The 18,796-nt window shown below is 51.8% G+C and overlaps 1 protein-coding gene across 1 annotated transcript in view; it reads left to right on the top strand.

The window, feature by feature from the left end:
• The window catches only part of LOC133342512 (cathepsin D-like), a 28,905-nt gene that overhangs the window by 4,439 nt on the left and 5,670 nt on the right, over nt 1–18,796 (top strand). The window contains exons 2-5 of the mRNA XM_061551667.1: nt 11,791–11,944; nt 15,628–15,751; nt 17,438–17,556; nt 17,778–17,977. Of these exons, the coding sequence (XP_061407651.1) occupies nt 11,791–11,944; nt 15,628–15,751; nt 17,438–17,556; nt 17,778–17,977 (597 nt within the window). The remainder of the gene's footprint in view (nt 1–11,790; nt 11,945–15,627; nt 15,752–17,437; nt 17,557–17,777; nt 17,978–18,796) is intronic.

The raw sequence follows: 18,796 nt of genomic DNA, 5'->3' as shown, positions 1-18,796 counted from the left end.
TTATGTTATATTATTTTATTGGTTTATTTTGTATTATTTTATTATTTCTATTCTACGTGACTTTACCGAAAGAACCAAGAAGATGAATGAATCCCTGCAGTCACGAAAGCTTTAAATCGATACTGTATGTATATATTATACACGCCGTGTCAAATCCTATACAATAATTTCGATCGGATCATTGGGGTTTATTACTAACTAGCTTTACTACCCGGCTTCGCCCGGGACTTGGATTCACCACGCCCGGCCGCCTTTGTCTCCCCATGTTCACACACCAGTTACTCATTTGAGGCTGAGTTGACGTAGGGGAGGCCCAGGAGCGGTTCAAATAATCGTCACTGGTGGTGACCTTGAGCGGGAATTGAACTCGTGTCGCCGGGTTCGTAGTGCAGCGCGCGAATCGCTACCCAGTCGCTACACACACAAAGGATAAAGACAAAGATCCCCCGTGTAGCCTGTGAGACTGTAGGGGACAAGTGCTGTTAGCGAGCACCTATGAAGGCCGGCACGGCACACGAGGGAGTGGGTGGCCAGCACCACGCCCGGTCGTCTTTGTCCCCCCAGTGGTGATGTTTACACACCGCACCAGGTACTCATTTCAGGCTGAGTCGACCTAGGGGAGGCTCAGGACCGGTTGAAATAATCGTCACCGGTGGTGGCCGTGAGCGGGAATCGAACTCGGGTCGCCGGGTTCGTAGCGCAGCGCGCTAAGCACTGCACCACCGCTCCCCCCACACAGACACACGCAGCGCGCTACCCGCTACACTACAATGCGTGACGCTTCCACGTGCGCGGGTCACGTGACAGATGTGACGTCACAGCTCACTTGCTGTGCAAAAAATATCTGCATTATTGAGCTCCCCCCCCCCTCCCCCCAAAAAACACACAAAAGTGTATTTTTATAATTGTTGCATGGTGTACAGTCTGGAAAGTACCCACATGGCAAATTTCCAGTTTGTTGCATGTCGGGAAGTACGCTAAACATTTTGAACAGACACCCATAATCACAACTCTGCCTTTTATATATAAGGAGATAAATCGGCATTTTGCGACCCCCCACTGCCACTGTGTAGCATATTACTACGTGCCAGGGACTCTGAGATGATAGGACAATAGTCTGAGTGCATAATTGGCAATAAGTAACGGCAAAGCGGTTATAAGTGACTCACAGAATTGTGTGCAAGTTGCGTTTACAGGACACGACTTCCCTGCAGGCATCAACACCTTCAGCGAGCACGATGCCGATCACACAACGCGGTTCGAACTCGACCCTCGCCACCGCCGCACACGCCTCGAATAAGAAGCAAGGGACAAGTCGTTACTTACTAACAACTCCTTACTTACTAACAACTCCTTACATACTAACAACTCCTCACTTACTAACAACTCTTATCATTTCTCATTGCTGTAGGAGTTGCCCCCCCCCCACTACCTGAAAATCCTGGCCCAGCCATTGCATACAACACGTTAAATATATAGCGATTTAGAGTTAACTAGGTAAGGATTCATCTTCTTGGTTCTTTGGGTAAAGTCACGTAGAATGGAAATAATAAAATAATAAAAATAAAACATAATAAAATAATTCCCACGATGTTTCGGCCACAACGCAAGCCGCCGTCCTCAGGTGGAGAACAGGTCTGTCGAGAAGACAGAGTCTGCTTTGCGTTGTGGCCGAAACGTCGTGAGAATAATTTTATTATGTTTTATTTTTATTATTTTATTATTTCCATTCTACGTGACTTTACCAAAAGAACCAAGAAGATGAATTCCTGCAGTCACGAAAGCTTTAAATCGATAGGTAAGGATTGCTGCTATAGCGATCACCTACGAAGGCCGGCACGGGCACACGTGGGGGTGGGTGGGTGGCCGACACCACGCCCGGGACCGCCTTTGTCTCACCGGTGGCGATGTTTTGACACATCGCACCGGGTTACTCATTTGAGGCCGAGTCGACCTAGGGGAGGCCCAGGAACCGGTTCGGATAATCGCTGTCACTGGTGTTGGCCGTGAGCGGGAATCGAACTTTGGTGGCCGGGTTTGTAGCGCAGCGTAGCGCTGACCACTGCACAAAGACAAAGATCCCCCGTATAGCCTGAACATACTGTCGGGGGCAATTGCTGTTAGCGAGCAGCAACTATGAAGGCCGGCACGGGCACACGAAGAGTCTTGGATCGAACCCACGACCTCCTGCATACCAGGCGAGGTAGTTAACATCTCCTAGTCACCGTGATGATGATGACAGAGAGAGACACGCAAACACCAAATATACAGCAGCAGGCGTCAGGGTCGGGATCGAACCCACGACCTCCTGTACACCAGGCGAGGTAGTTAACATCTCCTAGCCACCGTGATGATGATAGAAAGATAAGGTAGTTAATATCTGTCCACCTGTAACTGCGAGAAACGATACAAACGAAGAGAATCGTTTACTGAAATCGAATCGCACGATCCGAATTCGCGACCATTAGAATCTCCGCCGCTGCGATTCGTTACACGTCTTGGCCGTTTCTTGAATCGGATCGCGAAACGACGATTTGCTTATGAATCGAATCTCGGTGATTCGTTACCCAAACACTTTATTTCTTGAAGGAAATCTCGCAATATTCTTTGAGTCTTTCGGTAAAGTCGCGTAGATAGGTTCAAAGAAAATAACTAAAAAGAACATTACAATAACAATTTTTTTTATTTTTCATAACAAGAATTAATGTTATTTTTGTTATTTTCTTTGAACCTATCTACGTGACTTTACCGAAAGACCCAAATAATATGAATTCCTGCAGTCACGAAAGCTCTAAGTCAAGAAACCTCACGTGTGGCTGTTCCGTTTTTTGTAAATGGGTTTATTTTTTAAATATTTTTTTCGACCATTGATTCCGGCAGGCACACACACACAAATGTGCCAAATCTTGTTATCCATACAGTATCTGCATTGTCAGCCAATTTATTGAGCCCTTTTTATGCCAAGGGTAGCTGGCACAGTGCGCTAACCACTGCACCACCGCTCCCCCCCACCCTCATTCCCCATTCATTCAATCCATTGATCATCATTTATTGTCATCAATTTTTCTTTCACCGATTTCACGCATCACAGATTTGCCCATTGAAACTTCCCCTCCATCTATTTCATTCACCTCATCTCCACCATTGCATTCATCATATGTACCATTGCTAATTTTGTGTACAGTGCCTTGGATAAGGCGCTGTATTAATTAGTTTTAAGATAAGAGGAGACGCCAGAAGAATAGGTGTGGGGAGGAATATGGTACGATCGGACGTGATGGTCCAAGTAGCGGAAAGAGCCGGCGTGTGGACAGGCCGGCTAGGACAGCGGATCACTCCCGCATGGGTGGGACTAACGCGTGGAAGAAGAATTAGAAGATAGTTGTGTTTTGTAAGCTATCGCCACGATTAGTCGTTGAATAGTTTAATTTTCATGGTTTACGGTTGTGATTCACTTCAGGGTTATTTATCTTTTTAGTCACGGTCAACCGTGGCAGACCTCGTGGCTAACCCCCGGAGCGATGTGTGAGCTGCTTTGTTTTGCCGAGGTTGGTGGTTCGAATCTGCCAGGCCACCCTGGTGAACACTGCAAGGGGTGTTAACCCGTCTCGCTTCGCGACGGACGTAACAAAACACGTTTCGTGGCGTCACTCGAGAAGAGAGAATTGGAGGCCGTTGTGTGCCGGCATCTTGCTGCGAATTGGGCAAAATTAGCGGATTACTTAATTGGGATCACACGAAGCAGTCCTCGTTCCCTACTGAAAAATAAGTAATAATTAAAAATACTTTTTTTTAAACACGCTTTAATGAAATGTACCGTACGAGTAATGGCAGAACTCCACGACTCCAGGAAGTGACCCCGAGGCTTGCCACAACGTGAGGGACCGTGGTGATTTACAGCAAACGTGAGTTGAGCGTGGACAGTTAGACCCAAGGCGAAACATAACATATAAAAAAGATTGTTTAAAAATATGTTTTTAATTTTTTTAATGCTAGAATATAGTATTGCCATCAGTATGACATAAGTATACCAAGTTTGCAGTCGATACCACATTGGGAATTGGGTTAAAATTGAGTTACAAGATTTGAGGATACGACAACGACAACAACAGCAGAGTGAGTTAAATAAAAGCGTGTAAAAATACGCTTCTGAAAAAAAAGTCTCAGCGAGGGTTTTCCTGGCTAAACAAGAAAATGAAGAATAATTATCGGTAAGAATACAACGTGGGTCGGGAATTCTATTGGGGGCACGGACGTCACGTGTATTTCGTGGTGAATGCACCCACAGCGTTCACGAGGGCGGCCTGCAGACGGCTTACTCTCCACCGCTGCGTGTTGGGCCCATCAAACTGTCGCCTGCAGCAAGCAGCCTTTTCCAGCACGCCTCCGCCAACCTGTTTTGTAACAATTCATCAAATGACAGCAGTGAGTCCACGGTAGCAGCTACCCCAACGATAGTTAACGGGGTGGTCCAACAGGCAGGGCACACAGGGTTATTTTATGTTTGTTTCAACACGTCACTTCGTAGGGTCATTTAATCTTCCTTGAACAGACGTTCAAACTGAATCGGAATCTTCATTCGGGAAGAATTCGATGAGCTATGAAGCTCACGGCGGGTGAGCAAGTTGCTGGCTTCCAATCGGATGGACGCATGCATGAATTCTCTTTTGAAATGAATTCCTGGTCAATATTACAGCTGAGTTCCTGAGCATGCATTGTAAAAAAAAAAATTGAGCCCGTTTTCTTGTTTCATCAATTTTCTTTCCATCTTCAAATGTCGTATGAAAAGGGAAGAAGACGAATAGATATAAATAATGATCATGGATTAAATATTAACTTAAAGAATAAGCAAATACAATGTTTTAATGCCACTGTTAAAATAAATTAAACAACCCCATGTGGTCCTGACTTTTGGGCTACCCCATATGCACAGCAGAGGGGTTCAATTGAATTCACGACAGCCGTAGGTCCCACATTGGCATCGGTTATTGACCCTGTGCTTTTCGTAACGGTGAATAGCGTGAATGTGGCGGGGGTGTGAGTGGTGCCCGAGTCGGTTACGTAGGGCACTCCGAACCTCGCACTCAGAGTTTGTACGTACGCAATGAAATCAACAGCCGATGAAACCTGGACATGTCCCAGAGCCATAACAAAAAATAACTTGTACCGAGGCTCAAAAGAAAGCTGTCTCTGGTGTGGACCAATCAGTTTCAAGGACAATGTATATATTATCAGAGTGTGTTTTTTGTTGGCATTTTGCCCGCAAGTATTGTGGTTAATGCAAACATGATTCCTCGTAAAACGGTTTCAGTTTTGTTGCCAGGAAAAAAAGTGGACAAACCTTCTTATTATCTCTTGGTACTGGCAAAGGAGGTCTAGTGATGTAGATGCTCACCCCGAGCCCTCATTACTTTGATAGTGCATTGTCTTTGAGCTGTGCGCCTTTTGGCGTCCTCTGGTCGAGCAACAATTGAGACGAGGCTCAAAAGAAAGCCGTCCCTTGGTGTGGACCAATCAGTTTCAAGGACAATGCATATATTATCAGAGTTTGTTTTTTGTTTGCATTTTGACCACAAGTATCGTGGTTAATGCAGACATGATTCCATGCAAAAAGGTTTCAGTTTTGTTGCCAGAAAAAATGGGAAAAACCCTTTTATTTAAACTTGTACCAACCCACACACTGACCGGCGTGGTCAAGTCTGTTCAACGACCGACACGGTCAAGGGGCAGGCTTCATCGTGTTTGCTAAGTGCCGGATTGCGAAATGACAGGGTGGGAGGTGTGGGGGTGGTGGGGAAGCCCCGGGACCTTTTGGGATGTCACTCACCACTGATGTCAGCCGTGGCCAGGAATCAAATCCGTTTGTTGTTGGGCTTCAGGGCGCAGTGCGCAAACCCACATGGCCATTGTTGCGTGCGATCCACCGATCCCCACTTCCTTGTTTCTCTTATTAAAACTGAACAAATTTTATTTTGACAGCAAAAGCCCGCTGAGCTATGTATGTATCTGGTTCTCGGAAGCGACCTGGCCACACATGATAGCTCAACAAAGTGGCTTATCGTGTGGAAATTTAAATGCGTGATGTTGATTCTAAATGTACAAGTAAAAACCGGAGGACTTGAAGAAAAATCGACGCGACCATGGGGAGAGATACTTGCAAGCTCCAAATATACAGCAGCAGGCATCGCGGTCTGGATCGAACCCACGACCTCCTGCATACCAGGCGAGGGAGTTAACATCTCCTAGCCACCGTGATGATGATGAGAGAGAGACACGCAAACTCCAAATATACAGCAGCAGGCATCGCGGTCTGGATCGAACCCACGACCTCCTGCATACCGGGCGAGGGAGTTAACATCTCCCAGCCACTGCGGTGCCTTTAATGATAACCTTGCAAACGGACCAGTCTGCATTTCAAGGCCTTTAAGATTAAACTTTTGTTAAGAACGGCATCCCCACTTTCCAATCACTAATGACCCCGTGTACCCCCGATTTGAAGATATCTGGCTTGTCTGAATTCCACCCAACATGACCCATTTCAAAACATGAAGAATTTTCCCTTTGGTGCAGAACGCCGCTATCGTTTCAACCATCATAGAGAGAGGTGCGAGTTATTATTGAGCACACGCAAAGATTTCCCCGTATCGCATTTACAAACTATTTGACGCAAGTGCTTGTTGGCGAGCGCCTATGACGGCCGGCATGACCGCCTTTGTCTCCCCAATGGCGATGTTTACACACCGCACCACCAGGTATTCATTTGAAGCCGAGTTGACCTCGGGGAGGCCCAGGGACCATGATTACAATGAACGTCACCGCTGATTAGCGTGACTTTACCGAAAGAACCAAGAAGATGAATCCCTGCAGTCACGAAAGCTTTAAATCGAAATTTAACCGCCTCTACGGGGAGGGTTTCCACATAACTTTGAGATCCTTCAACAAGCTCCGGGATACACTCCAAGCCTAAGACGTGTCATTTAGACTATCGACAGACATGTTCTTCACCTGAGGACGGCTGCTTGCGTTGTGGCCGAAACGTCGTGAGAATTCCCTTCTACGTGACTTTACCGAAAGAACCAAGAAGCTGATTAGCCACGGTCGGCCACGTACGGCGCGGAAGAAGTTGGACTTGCATAACGTCCGTGGGCGGCAATCGACATGGGGCCCGTGGGTTTCGTAGCGCAGCGCGTTAACCGCACTCGCTGACGCGCGTGCTTAGTGCGCATTTTCGACAAGCGTCGCATTGCTTTTTAATGCACAGTCGGAACAAATGTGTTTCGGCATCGGGTGTTTTTTTTGTGTGTGTGTGTAGTGGGTTCGTGTGTCAGCTATGCTTGAGTGGAAACCCTTAATTTGCATTTTTATGCTTCTGCTTTGCAGAGCTGACATTGTGACATGATGTACCACACACTCTCTCTTGCCTCACTTGTGTTGCTCTTTGACTTGTGTATATTTATATATTTTTCTAAGAGACAACATATCCCGACGGGGCAACTTTTCATGCCAAGACACACGGGGGCAGAGCATTTTCCATTCCTAAAGATGACAAAGTTCCCCCGTGTAGCCTTAGCGGACTTTGGGGCAAGTGCCGTCAGCGAGCACCTGTGAAGGCCAGGACGGGTGGCCAGCACACTACGCCCGGCCGCCTTTGTCTCCCCAGTGGCGACATTTACACACCGCACCAGGTACCCATTTCGGGCTGAGTCGACGTAGGGGATGCCCCAGACCAGGGAATTGAAACTCTGGCCGCCGGGGTTCGTAGCGCAGCGCGCTAACCGCCGCCACGCTACCTCTCCCCGAAAAATGTCACGCGCACGCGCAGTATGAAACCCTAAGAGATGAATTCAACCTCATTCAGAAGCTGTCTTTCCGACAGACCTGTTCTTCACCTGAGGACGGCTGCTTGCGTTGCGGCCGAAACGTCGTGAGAATAGTATTTTATTATGTTTGAATTTTAGTATTTTATTATTTCCCTTCTTCGTGACTTTACCGAAAGAACCAAGAAGATGAATTCAACCGTTTCTCGTACGGGGTCAGATTTGAAAGGAACCCGTCGTGCCTGAGAGAGCGGCCACCGCGGAGACTGAGCTACGAGCCCGGCTCGCCCGCAGGAGCCAGACGGGATGGCGTGAGCGTGGTAGAGGTGGCGACATGCCATGGGAATCTGGAATTTACACTCTTCGCGGGGCGGGCGGGGGGGGGGTGTAAATGGGAAAAGAGCTCGTGGCTTCTGCGCTCGTTCGATCAGGAAGTCACGGTGACTCGTCACGGATTCTATCGTGAACACACAGCTGTTATAATGATTACTACATGCCCTAGGTGTGTCATTACACAATCTTGTTTTTACGTTAATGCTTTATACTGGTAGCAACCTCTGGTTACACCAGCCCACAGGGGATTATTGTGTCCGTCCGTCCGTCGTGCAGGGAGGGGAGGGGCTGGGTGGGGAGGATGGGGAGGGGCTGGGTGGGGAGGGTGGGGCTGGGTGGGGGGGGAGGGGCTGGTCACCCCGTGGTGCCCTTATAAAACTCAACGTTTAACCTACTCACGCCGGCTTGTGCCCGCCCTCACAGTCGGCCATATTTGCGGAATACACCACGCCGCTGTTGACCCTGGCCATTGACCGAGCAACCCAACGTTCCTACCAGCTCCCTCCGCAGGAATGTGTTTTAAATCGCTCGCAGTATGCACGGCATCTCCCGTAACCGCAAAAGGCTTTTAATCCCCCCCCCCATCCACGCTTACCAATTAGTCCGGCTGGGACAGCTTTTACGGAAGTGGTCCGCGTGTTTCTTTGTGGCCACGATCTTTAACGAGCGAGGTGTGCGTCGCACGCGCTCCCACGGGGTCGTGGAACCCCGTGGGAGGATTTCGCTGCCGAGCCCGCAGTCAGATTTACGTGCCGTCAGCTGAGCATGACTCAGCAAGCAGCAGCAGCTCCCACGTGGTATGGCCCGGGGAGGAGATGTGGGGGGGGGGGGGGCTTAAGTGTTTAGTAGTTGAATCAGTAATGACATTGAGGGACTGTTGTTGTTGTTGTGTTGGTGTGGTCTGGGACTGTTGTTGTTGTTGACTTGGTGTGGTCTGGGACTGTTGTTGTTGTTGTCTTGGTGTAGTCTGGGACTGTTGTTGTTGTTGTCTTGTTGTGGTCTGGGACTGTTGTTGGTGTTGTTGTCTTGGTGTGGTCTGGGACTGTTGTTGGTGTTGTTGTCTTGTTGTGGTCTGGGACTGTTGTTGGTGTTGTTGTCTTGTTGTGGTCTGGGACTGTTGTTGTTGTTGTCGTCTTGGTGTGGTCTGGGACTGTTGTTGTTGTTGACTTGGTGTGGTCTGGGACTGTTGTTGTTGACTTGGTGTGGTCTGGGACTGTTGTTGTGCTGGTGTGGTCTGGGACTGTTGTTGTTGTTGACTTGGTGTGGTCTGGGACTGTTGTTGTTGTTGTTGTCTTGGTGTGGTCTGGGACTGTTGTTGTTGTTGTGTTGGTGTGGTCTGGGACTGTTGTTGTTGTTGACTTGGTGTGGTCTGGGACTGTTGTTGTTGTTGTGTTGGTGTGGTCTGGGACTGTTGTTGTTGTTGACTTGGTGTGGTCTGGGACTGTTGTTGTTGTTGTCTTGGTGTGGTCTGGGACTGTTGTTGTTGTTGACTTGGTGTGGTCTGGGACTGTTGTTGTTGTTGACTTGGTGTGGTCTGGGACTGTTGTTGTTGTCTTGGTGTGGTCTGGGACTGTTGTTGTTGTTGTCTTGGTGTGGTCTGGGACTGTTGTTGTTGTTGTGTTGGTGTGGTCTGGGACTGCTGTTGTTGTTGTGTTGGTGTGGTCTGGGACTGCTGTTGTTGTTGACTTGGTGTGGTCTGGGACTGTTGTTGTTGTTGTGTTGGTGTGGTCTGGGACTGTTGTTGTTGTTGTGTTGGTGTGGTCTGGGACTGTTGTTGTTGTTGTCTTGGTGTGGTCTGGGGCTGTTGTTGTTGTCTTGGTGTGGTCTGGGACTGTTGTTGTTGTTGTCTTGGTGTGGTCTGGGACTGTTGTTGTTGTTGTGTTGGTGTGGTCTGGGACTGCTGTTGTTGTTGTGTTGGTGTGGTCTGGGACTGCTGTTGTTGTTGTGTTGGTGTGGTCTGGGACTGCTGTTGTTGTTGACTTGGTGTGGTCTGGGACTGTTGTTGTTGTTTTGTTGGTGTGGTCTGGGACTGTTGTTGTTGTTGACTTGGTGTGGTCTGGGACTGTTGTTGTTGTTGTTGTCTTGGTGTGGTCTGGGACTGTTGTTGTTGTTGTCTTGGTGTGGTCTGGGACTGTTGTTGTTGTTGTTGTTGACTTGGTGTGGTCTGGGACTGTTGCTGTTGTTGTCTTGGTGTGGTCTGGGACTGTTGTTGTTGTTGTCTTGGTGTGGTCTGGGACTGTTGTTGTTGTTGTTGTCTTGGTGTGGTCTGGGACTGTTGTTGTTGTTGACTTGGTGTGGTCTGGGACTGTTGTTGTTGTTGTCTTGGTGTGGTCTGGGACTGTTGTTGTTGTTGTCTTGGTGTGGTCTGGGACTGTTGTTGTTGTTGTTGTCTTGGTGTGGTCTGGGACTTGTTGTTGTTGACTTGGTGTGGTCTGGGACTGTTGTTGTTGTTGTTGTTGTCTTGGTGTGGTCTGGGACTGTTGTTGTTGTTTTCTTGGTGTTGTCTGGGAGTGTTGTTGTTGTTGTCTTGGTGTGGTCAGGGACTGCTGCTGTTGCTGTTTTGTTGCCTTGCATTTGGTAATGAAAATTCGGCAGGATTTGGTGTACTTTTGGCGATTTGTACTTTACTTATTCGTACTTATTCGTCACTTGTTTACCTCTTCTCTACTTGGCGTTGCGGAGAGATGGTGACGGATAATCCGGCCAGCGTGCCCCCCCCCCCGCAGTTCCCAATCGTAAAGGAACATGGAATTTCCACCGCTGGCTCGGAGTACAAAACGGGAGGGGAGTGGGGGGGAGCACCAGTGACCTCACTACTGCTCACTGGAGCAAGGGGGAGATCCGTTTGACTTTGATACGTTTAGAGTAAAAACGCCGCGATTAGCAAGGCGGCTCATGACACCGCGGATTGTGTCTCCTGAGAAAACAAACACCACTTGCGAGGATGGACGGATGAAAGAAGATCGATTTTTAAGAAAATTTGTTGGTCGCGGCGATGGTTGTAGTGGTGACGGATGAGTCGGCGGTGATGATGAACTCATTTAAAAAAAATGTTTTACCAGGTAAGGCTCAAACTAAGCTACCTTGATCTTTTTCAGAAGCTACCTGGCTATCACAAATGATAGCTCAACGAAGTGGCTTATCACGTGGAAATGTACAGCAGCCAAATACTCTAAACGCATGACGTTGATTCTAAACGCGGAGGGAAAAACCGGAGAAAAATCCACTCCACTACGGGGAGAGAGACACGCAAACTCCAAATACACAGCAGCAGGCGTCAGTCAGAATCGAGCCCACGCGCTCCTGTCTACCAGGCAAGGTAGTTAACATCTCCTAGCCACCGTGATGATGATGAGAGCGAGAGACACGCAAACTCCAAATGTACAGCAGGCATCAGGGTCGGGATCGAACCCACGACCTTCTGTATACCAGTCGAGGTAGTTAACATCTCCTCGCCACCATGATGATGATGAGAGCGAGAGACACGCAAACTCCAAATGTACAGCAGGCATCAGGGTCGGGATCGAACCCACGACCTCCTGTATACCAGTCGAGGTAGTTAACATCTCCTCGCCACCGACGATGGCGACAGGGTCGTTATAAGAGCTGCGTCGTTGTCGTCCGCGCGATCCCTGCCCAGGATTCCGCTTCGCAAGTTCACGACGATGCGGCACACGATGGCGGCCGCCGGTGGCAAAATCGAGCGGCTTGTGGCTGACGAGCGCCACCTCAAGTACAGCGTGCCGGCCCTGCGCAACGGCACCACGCCTGAGTCCCTCAAGAACTACATGGATGTAAGGGCCATGCCTCCCGCTCACCCCCCAGCCTGTCACCCTGCCCGTCCCTAGCCTGTGACCTCACTCACCCTTACCGTGACCCCACACACCCCTAGCCTGTCACCCTGCCCGTCCCTACCCTGTCACCCCACTGACACTTACCGTGACCCCACACACCCCTACCCTGTGACTCTGCATGTCCCTACCCTGTGAACTCACTCACCCCTACCCTGTCACCCTGCCCATCCCTACCCTGTGACCTCACTCACCCCTACCCTGTGACCCCACACACCCCTACCCTGTGACCTCACTCACCCCTACCCTGTGACCCTGCCCATCCCTACTCTGTGAACTCACTCACCCTTACCGTGACCTCACTCACCCCTACCCTGTCACCCTGCCCATCCCTACCCTGTGACCTCACTCACCCCTACCCTGTGACCCTGCCGATCCCTACCCTGTGAACTCACCCTTACCGTGACCTCACTCACCCCTACCCTGTCACCTTGCCCGTCTCTACCCTATCACCTCACTCACCCCTACCCTGTGACCCTGCCTGTCCCTACCCTGTGACCTCACTCACCCCTACCCTGTCACCTCACTCACCCCTACCCTGTGACCCTGCCTGTCCCTACCCTGTGACCTCACTCACCCCTACCCTGTGACCTCACTCACCCCTACCCTGTCACCCTGCCCGTCCCTACCCTGTGACCTCACTCACCCCTACCCTGTCACTCTGCCCGTCCCTACCCTGTGACCCTGCCCGCCCCTATCCTGTGACCTCACCCCTACCCTGTGACCTCACTCACCCCTACCCTGTCACCCTGCCCGTCCCTACCCTGTGACCTCACTCACCCCTACCCTGTGACCTCACTCACCCCTACCCTGTCACCCTGCCCGTCCCTACCTTGTGACCTCACACACCCCTACCCTGTGACCTCACACACCCCTACCCTGTGACCTCACACACCCCTACCCTGTGACCTCACTCACCCCTACCCTGTGACCCTGCCCGTCCCTACCCTGTGACTCCACACCCCAACCCTGTCACCCTGCCCGCCCCTATCCTGTGACCTCACTCACCCCTACCCTGTCACCCTGCCCGTCCCTACCCTGTGACCTAACACACCCCTACCCTGTGACCTCACTCACCCCTACCCTGTGACCTCACTTACCCCTACCCTGTCACCCTGCCCGTCCCTACCCTGTGACCCCACACCCCAACCCTGTCACCCTGCCCGCCCCTATCCTGTGACCTCACTCACCCCTACCCTGTGACCCTGCCCGTCCCTACCCTGTGACCCCACACACCCCTAGCCTGTCACCTTGCCTGTCCCTACCCTGTGACCTCACACACCCCTACCCTGTCACCCTGCCCGTCCCTACCCTGTGACCTCACTCACCCCTACCCTGTGACCCTGCCTGTCCCTACCCTGTGACCCCACACACCCCTAGCCTGTCACCCTGCCCGCCCCTACCCTGTCATCTCACTCACCCTTACCGTGACCCCACACACCCCTACACTGTGACTCTGCACGTCCCTACCCTGTGACCCTGCCCCTTATCTCACAGATAAGGTAACATTGCGGATAACCCCATGGATAATAGGATCTGTGATATTAGTGCGTTTCCCCCCCCCCCCCCCCGGCACGCACACAGCACGCACACGGCACACGCACACAGCACGCGCACACAGCACGCACACGGCACACACACGGCACACACACGGCACGCACACGGCACGCACACGGCACGCACACACACGTGTGGTCACTTCATTTTAGTGAAGAGATTGCCTGGGAAAGCAATTTGCTTCTCTTTTACCGCAGCCACCGGACTCTGTGACCTCCCCCCCCCCCGGCTGGGTTTATAGAGCCGCTGAGAAGACCGCGCTGTGTGCGCACCTGTTTGCCAGTTGCTGTGCGCAACTAAGATCTCTCCTGGGTTAATGACTCACCAACCATCGGTGTCCTGGGGACTTTGTGTCACAAGGGCGGCCGGTTTTCGAGCCTGCTGCCTTGGTGATTTTACCGTTTACAGGCGCGCACAAGCTGCTGCTGCTGCCGCTGCTGCCGCCGCTGCTGCCGCCGCTGCGAGAACGTGTGAAAGTGTTGGCATGTGTGCCCCCCCCCCCAACCCCCTGAGCATGCAGTAGGGGGGGAATTGCGGGAAATATGCACCATTGCGCCGTACGTCTTAATTCTATCCTCGCGCGTCCACGTTGACCGCCCCTCTTTCGACAACCCGTGCGGGCGAGACAGGGGTCAGGGAACTCCCCCCCCCCTCCCCAACCACTCGTCCTGCAGTGGAGCGACACGGGGCGTCAATGCCTTAGACGCGGGCGGAGTTGACTCGATTTGCGGTCGGTGGGTCCCGGAGAATGGACGGTGCTTCGTGGTGAACGACGGTGGTCACGTGCACGCGTTAGTGTGCCTGCGTGAATTTGTGCACACTGTAAACCCTTGTTAATTCGACACATATGGGGCTCTGGCCTTGCCGAATGATACAATATTCCGAATTGTGTACAATGGTACTCCCTAGTGCCTCCTGCCCCAATACATTTTTTTTTCCAAATTCGTTTTCCCAAACTCTTCACACACATTGACACACACCTTGCATATACATATCGTCTTCATTCAGTGGTCTAATGCATACATTTCAAGGTAGGTCACGTACGGTGTGAAAGAGGTTCAACATGATTTCGATTTAAAGCTCTCGTGACTGCAGGGATTCATCTTCTTGGTTCTTTCGGTAAAGTCACGTAGAAGGGAAGAAATAAAATAATAAAAATAAAACATTATAAAATAATTCTCACGACGTTTCGGCCACAACGCAAGCAGCCGTCCTCAGGTGGTCCCTCTCTATTACTTCTTGATGTGGGTGTAGACGACATTTCTGCGAGGGTTGGGCTTGCACAGAGTGCACAGACGAGGGAAAGTCCAAAGCGACGGATCTGCACGAACGCTCACCACACGCGACGTCACCGGACTTGGCTCCACGTGCTATGCCGAAATTGGACCGTTCGGTACGGCAAATCGGCTCGTGGCGAATTACTAATACACCGCATATATGCCCAAAGCGCAGCCATGCTGAATTGTCCACAATTACGAACGATCAAATACCGAAATGACGAGCTTTTACTCTATCTGTAATAGGCGTGCAATCGCGCGCGTGTGTGTTTGGTGCGCTGCGAACCCGGCGATCGGAGTTCGGTTCCCGCTCGCGGCCAACAACCGTGGCGCACGTTTGAACCAGTCCTGGGCCTCCCCTGTAAATCGATCCACGTTTTGCGTGTTACCCGAAACGTCCCATAGTTTTCGCTGGCGTTAATGCCCAGCTGAGTTTCGCGAGGAATAATCCGTGGTGCGTCGTCGTCGTCGTCGTCACGGAACGAGATCAACAACATCGGAGCGATCCGTCCAGAGGAACGGGCAGCAGCAGAACAGAACGCGTCGGAGGTGCAGGCAAGGATAGCGCCCACGGGACATTCGTCAACGCAGCCCGATAGGAAGGCGTCGTCTGGCATGTCAACATGCACACTGAGGGAGACAAAGGCGGCCGTGTGCGGCGTTGGCCACACACACCCCCGTCGTGTGCCACGCCGGCCTTCATTGGTGCTCGCTTAACAGGACTTGCCCCAGGACGGTGTTTAAAGGCTACGCGGGGCGGTGGTTGGGTTCTTTGTCTCCGGCGTGGTGCAGGCCCAGTACTACGGCGAGATCGGCATCGGCACTCCGCCGCAGCTCTTCACGGTCATCTTCGATACGGGCTCATCCAACCTGTGGGTGCCGTCCATCCACTGCTCGCTGCTCGACATCGCCTGCTGTGAGTCTCCTACCCACTCCCCGCCCCGCTCGCCCCAATCCCCACTCCACCCCGCGAGGGCGAAACGTTCTTAAGTGGAAACCGCTAGGGGCCGGCTCGTTGGCACGAACCGTGGCTTAAAATAAAAAGAAATGTTTTTGTTGTCATTCGAAAAGCCGTAATACAAAAGCAGATTTTATTTTAAAAATCAACAACAGCAGGTGACGTGTAACAAACTCTGCGCCATACACCCTCAAGATTAACGAGCGATTGGGCGGCTCCATGCTCATGACTTGTGTTATTGTTTATTATTGTTATTGTTTATTATTATTATTACTACTCTATCCGTCGTGAGTCCGCCGCAGCAGGTAAACTCTGTAACGCGAGCCCCGGCTGAGCTTACCGGTCGCGTCACACAGCGTCAGCTCCCAGCGGAGCTGACGGACTGCGAATTGGGCTAGCAAGCGAGTGTGCACGAGTGAGAGAGTGAGAGCGCGAGAGGGTGGGTGTGCGTGAGAGAGTGAGCTCGCGAGTGATAGAGAAAGAGAGAGTGCGTGAATGAGCGAGCGAGTGGGTGTGCACGAGTGAATGAGCGAGCGAGTGGGTGTGCACGAGTGAATGAGCGAGCGAGTGGGTGTGCACGAGTGAATGAGCGAGCGAGTGGGTGTGCACGAGTGAATGAGCGAGCGAGTGGGTGTGCACGAGTGAATGAGCGAGCGAGTGGGTGTGCACGAGTGAATGAGCGAGCGAGTGGGTGTGCACGAGTGAATGAGCGAGCGAGTGGGTGTGCACGAGTGAATGAGCGAGCGAGTGGGTGTGCACGAGTGAATGAGCGAGCGAGTGGGTGTGCACGAGTGAATGAGCGAGCGAGTGGGTGTGCACGAGTGAATGAGCGAGCGAGTGGGTGTGCACGAGTGAATGAGCGAGCGAGTGGGTGTGCACGAGTGAATGAGCGAGCGAGTGGGTGTGCACGAGTGAATGAGCGAGCGAGTGGGTGTGCACGAGTGAATGAGCGAGCGAGTGGGTGTGCACGAGTGAATGAGCGAGCGAGTGGGTGTGCACGAGTGAATGAGCGAGCGAGTGGGTGTGCACGAGTGAATGAGCGAGCGAGTGGGTGTGCACGAGTGAATGAGCGAGCGAGTGGGTGTGCACGAGTGAATGAGCGAGCGAGTGGGTGTGCACGAGTGAATGAGCGAGCGAGTGGGTGTGCACGAGTGAATGAGCGAGCGAGTGGGTGTGCACGAGTGAATGAGCGAGCGAGTGGGTGTGCACGAGTGAATGAGCGAGCGAGTGGGTGTGCACGAGTGAATGAGCGAGCGAGTGGGTGTGCACGAGTGAATGAGTGGGAGAGAGAGCCGGCACGTGAGTGAGCGAGAGAGCGAGTTCACACATGAGTGAGCGAGCGAGAGGGTGGGTGTGAGTGAGCGAGCGAGAGGGTGGGTGTGCACGAGTGAGCGAGAGAGCGAGTTCACACGTGTGTGTGAGTGAGCGAGAGGGTGCGTGTGTGAGTGAGTAAGCGAGCGAGAGGGTGGGTGTGCACGAGTGAGAGAGAGAGCGAGAGTGGGTGTGTGAACGAGTGAGCGAGAGGGCGTATGCGTGTGCATGCGTCATTGGAGGATGAACCTCCCCCCCCCCCCTCCCCCGGGTTGTTGATGAACGTTGTCTTTTGCGTCCGCGTGGCCTCGCCGGCTCCCGGGGCGTGCGCAGTGCTCCACCACAAGTACGACTCCTCCAAGTCGAGCTCGTACGTGAAGGACGGCCGCGACTTCGCCATCCAGTACGGCACGGGCAGCCTGTCGGGGTACCTGAGCCAGGACACCACCACGGTGACTGCCCACCCCCGAATGAACACGATATATACACAATCGCCGAATGATTGCTGTGTGTGTGTTGAACTTCTCTTGCACCGTGCGTAGCCGACCGTGCTAATATATATTATTAGATCACTGAATGAGTGATATGCACGAGATCACTGGATGAAGACGATATGTATATGTGTACAAGATGACAGAGCATCTCCCTGCGTGCGCTGCTGCTGCTGCTGCAGATCGGAGACCTCTCGGTGAAGAAGCAGGTGTTTGGAGAGGCCATCAAGCAGCCGGGCATCACCTTCATCGCCGCCAAGTTCGACGGAATCCTCGGCATGGCCTACCCCTCCATCGCCGTCGACAAGGTCACCCCGGTCTTCGACAGCATCATCGCCCAGAAGTTGGTCGACAAGAACGTCTTCTCCTTCTACCTCAACAGGTGCGAGCCGCGGGAGTTGCCCGCGACAGCTACCCATTATCTTCTTGGTTCTTTCGGTAAAGTCACGTAGAATGGAAATAATAAAATTAAAACATAATAAAATACAATTATTATTATTATTTCCATTCTACGTGACTTTACCGAAAGAACCAAGAAGATGAATCCCTGCAGTCACGAAAGAAGCTTTAAATCGAAAAGCTACCCGTTACCCAGGTTACACCCAGCTAGGAGACTGGGAGTGGATCTCAGGAGTTAACTTCAGGCCACTGTGTGCGTGTGATTATCTGCCGTGCAAGGGGGTATGTGTGTGTGTGCGTGGGGAGCGGTGGTGTAGCGGTTAGCGCGCTGCGCTACAAACCCGACGACACGGGTTCGATTCCCGCTCACGGCCAACATCGGTGACGATTATCTGAACCGGTCCTGGGCCTCCCCTAGGTCGACTCAGCCTCAAATGAGTACCTGGTGCGGTGTGCCACTGGGGAGACAAAGACGGTCGGGCGTGGTGCTGGCCACCCACCCCCTCATGTACTGTTCTGGCCTTCATAGGTGCTCGCTAACAGCATTTGCCCCTACAGTCTGTTAAGGCTATACGGGGGATCTTTATCTTTGTCGTTCAAACGCCAGCCTTGCTAAGTCACGAGCGCACTCGCAGGAACCAAACGTGACGTCCGTGTGAGATGCCGAAGGGATTGCAGACTCGTGACCCAAGAAAGGTCACCGTGAGAATTTGCTTGCATGCAGTGGCACGTGACCCTTTGAATGATGTCACCGCATCTCCAAGATGTTACCTACTTCGCCTGGTATACAAGAGGTCATGGT

This window comes from Lethenteron reissneri, chromosome 2 (genome assembly GCF_015708825.2).
Source record: "Lethenteron reissneri isolate LAM-NWPU_2019-01 chromosome 2, ASM1570882v1, whole genome shotgun sequence".
Taxonomy (NCBI): Eukaryota; Metazoa; Chordata; class Hyperoartia; order Petromyzontiformes; family Petromyzontidae; genus Lethenteron; species Lethenteron reissneri.
The sequence above is the reverse complement of the archived record's forward strand: the minus strand, read 5'-3'. Positions and strand labels throughout refer to the sequence as shown.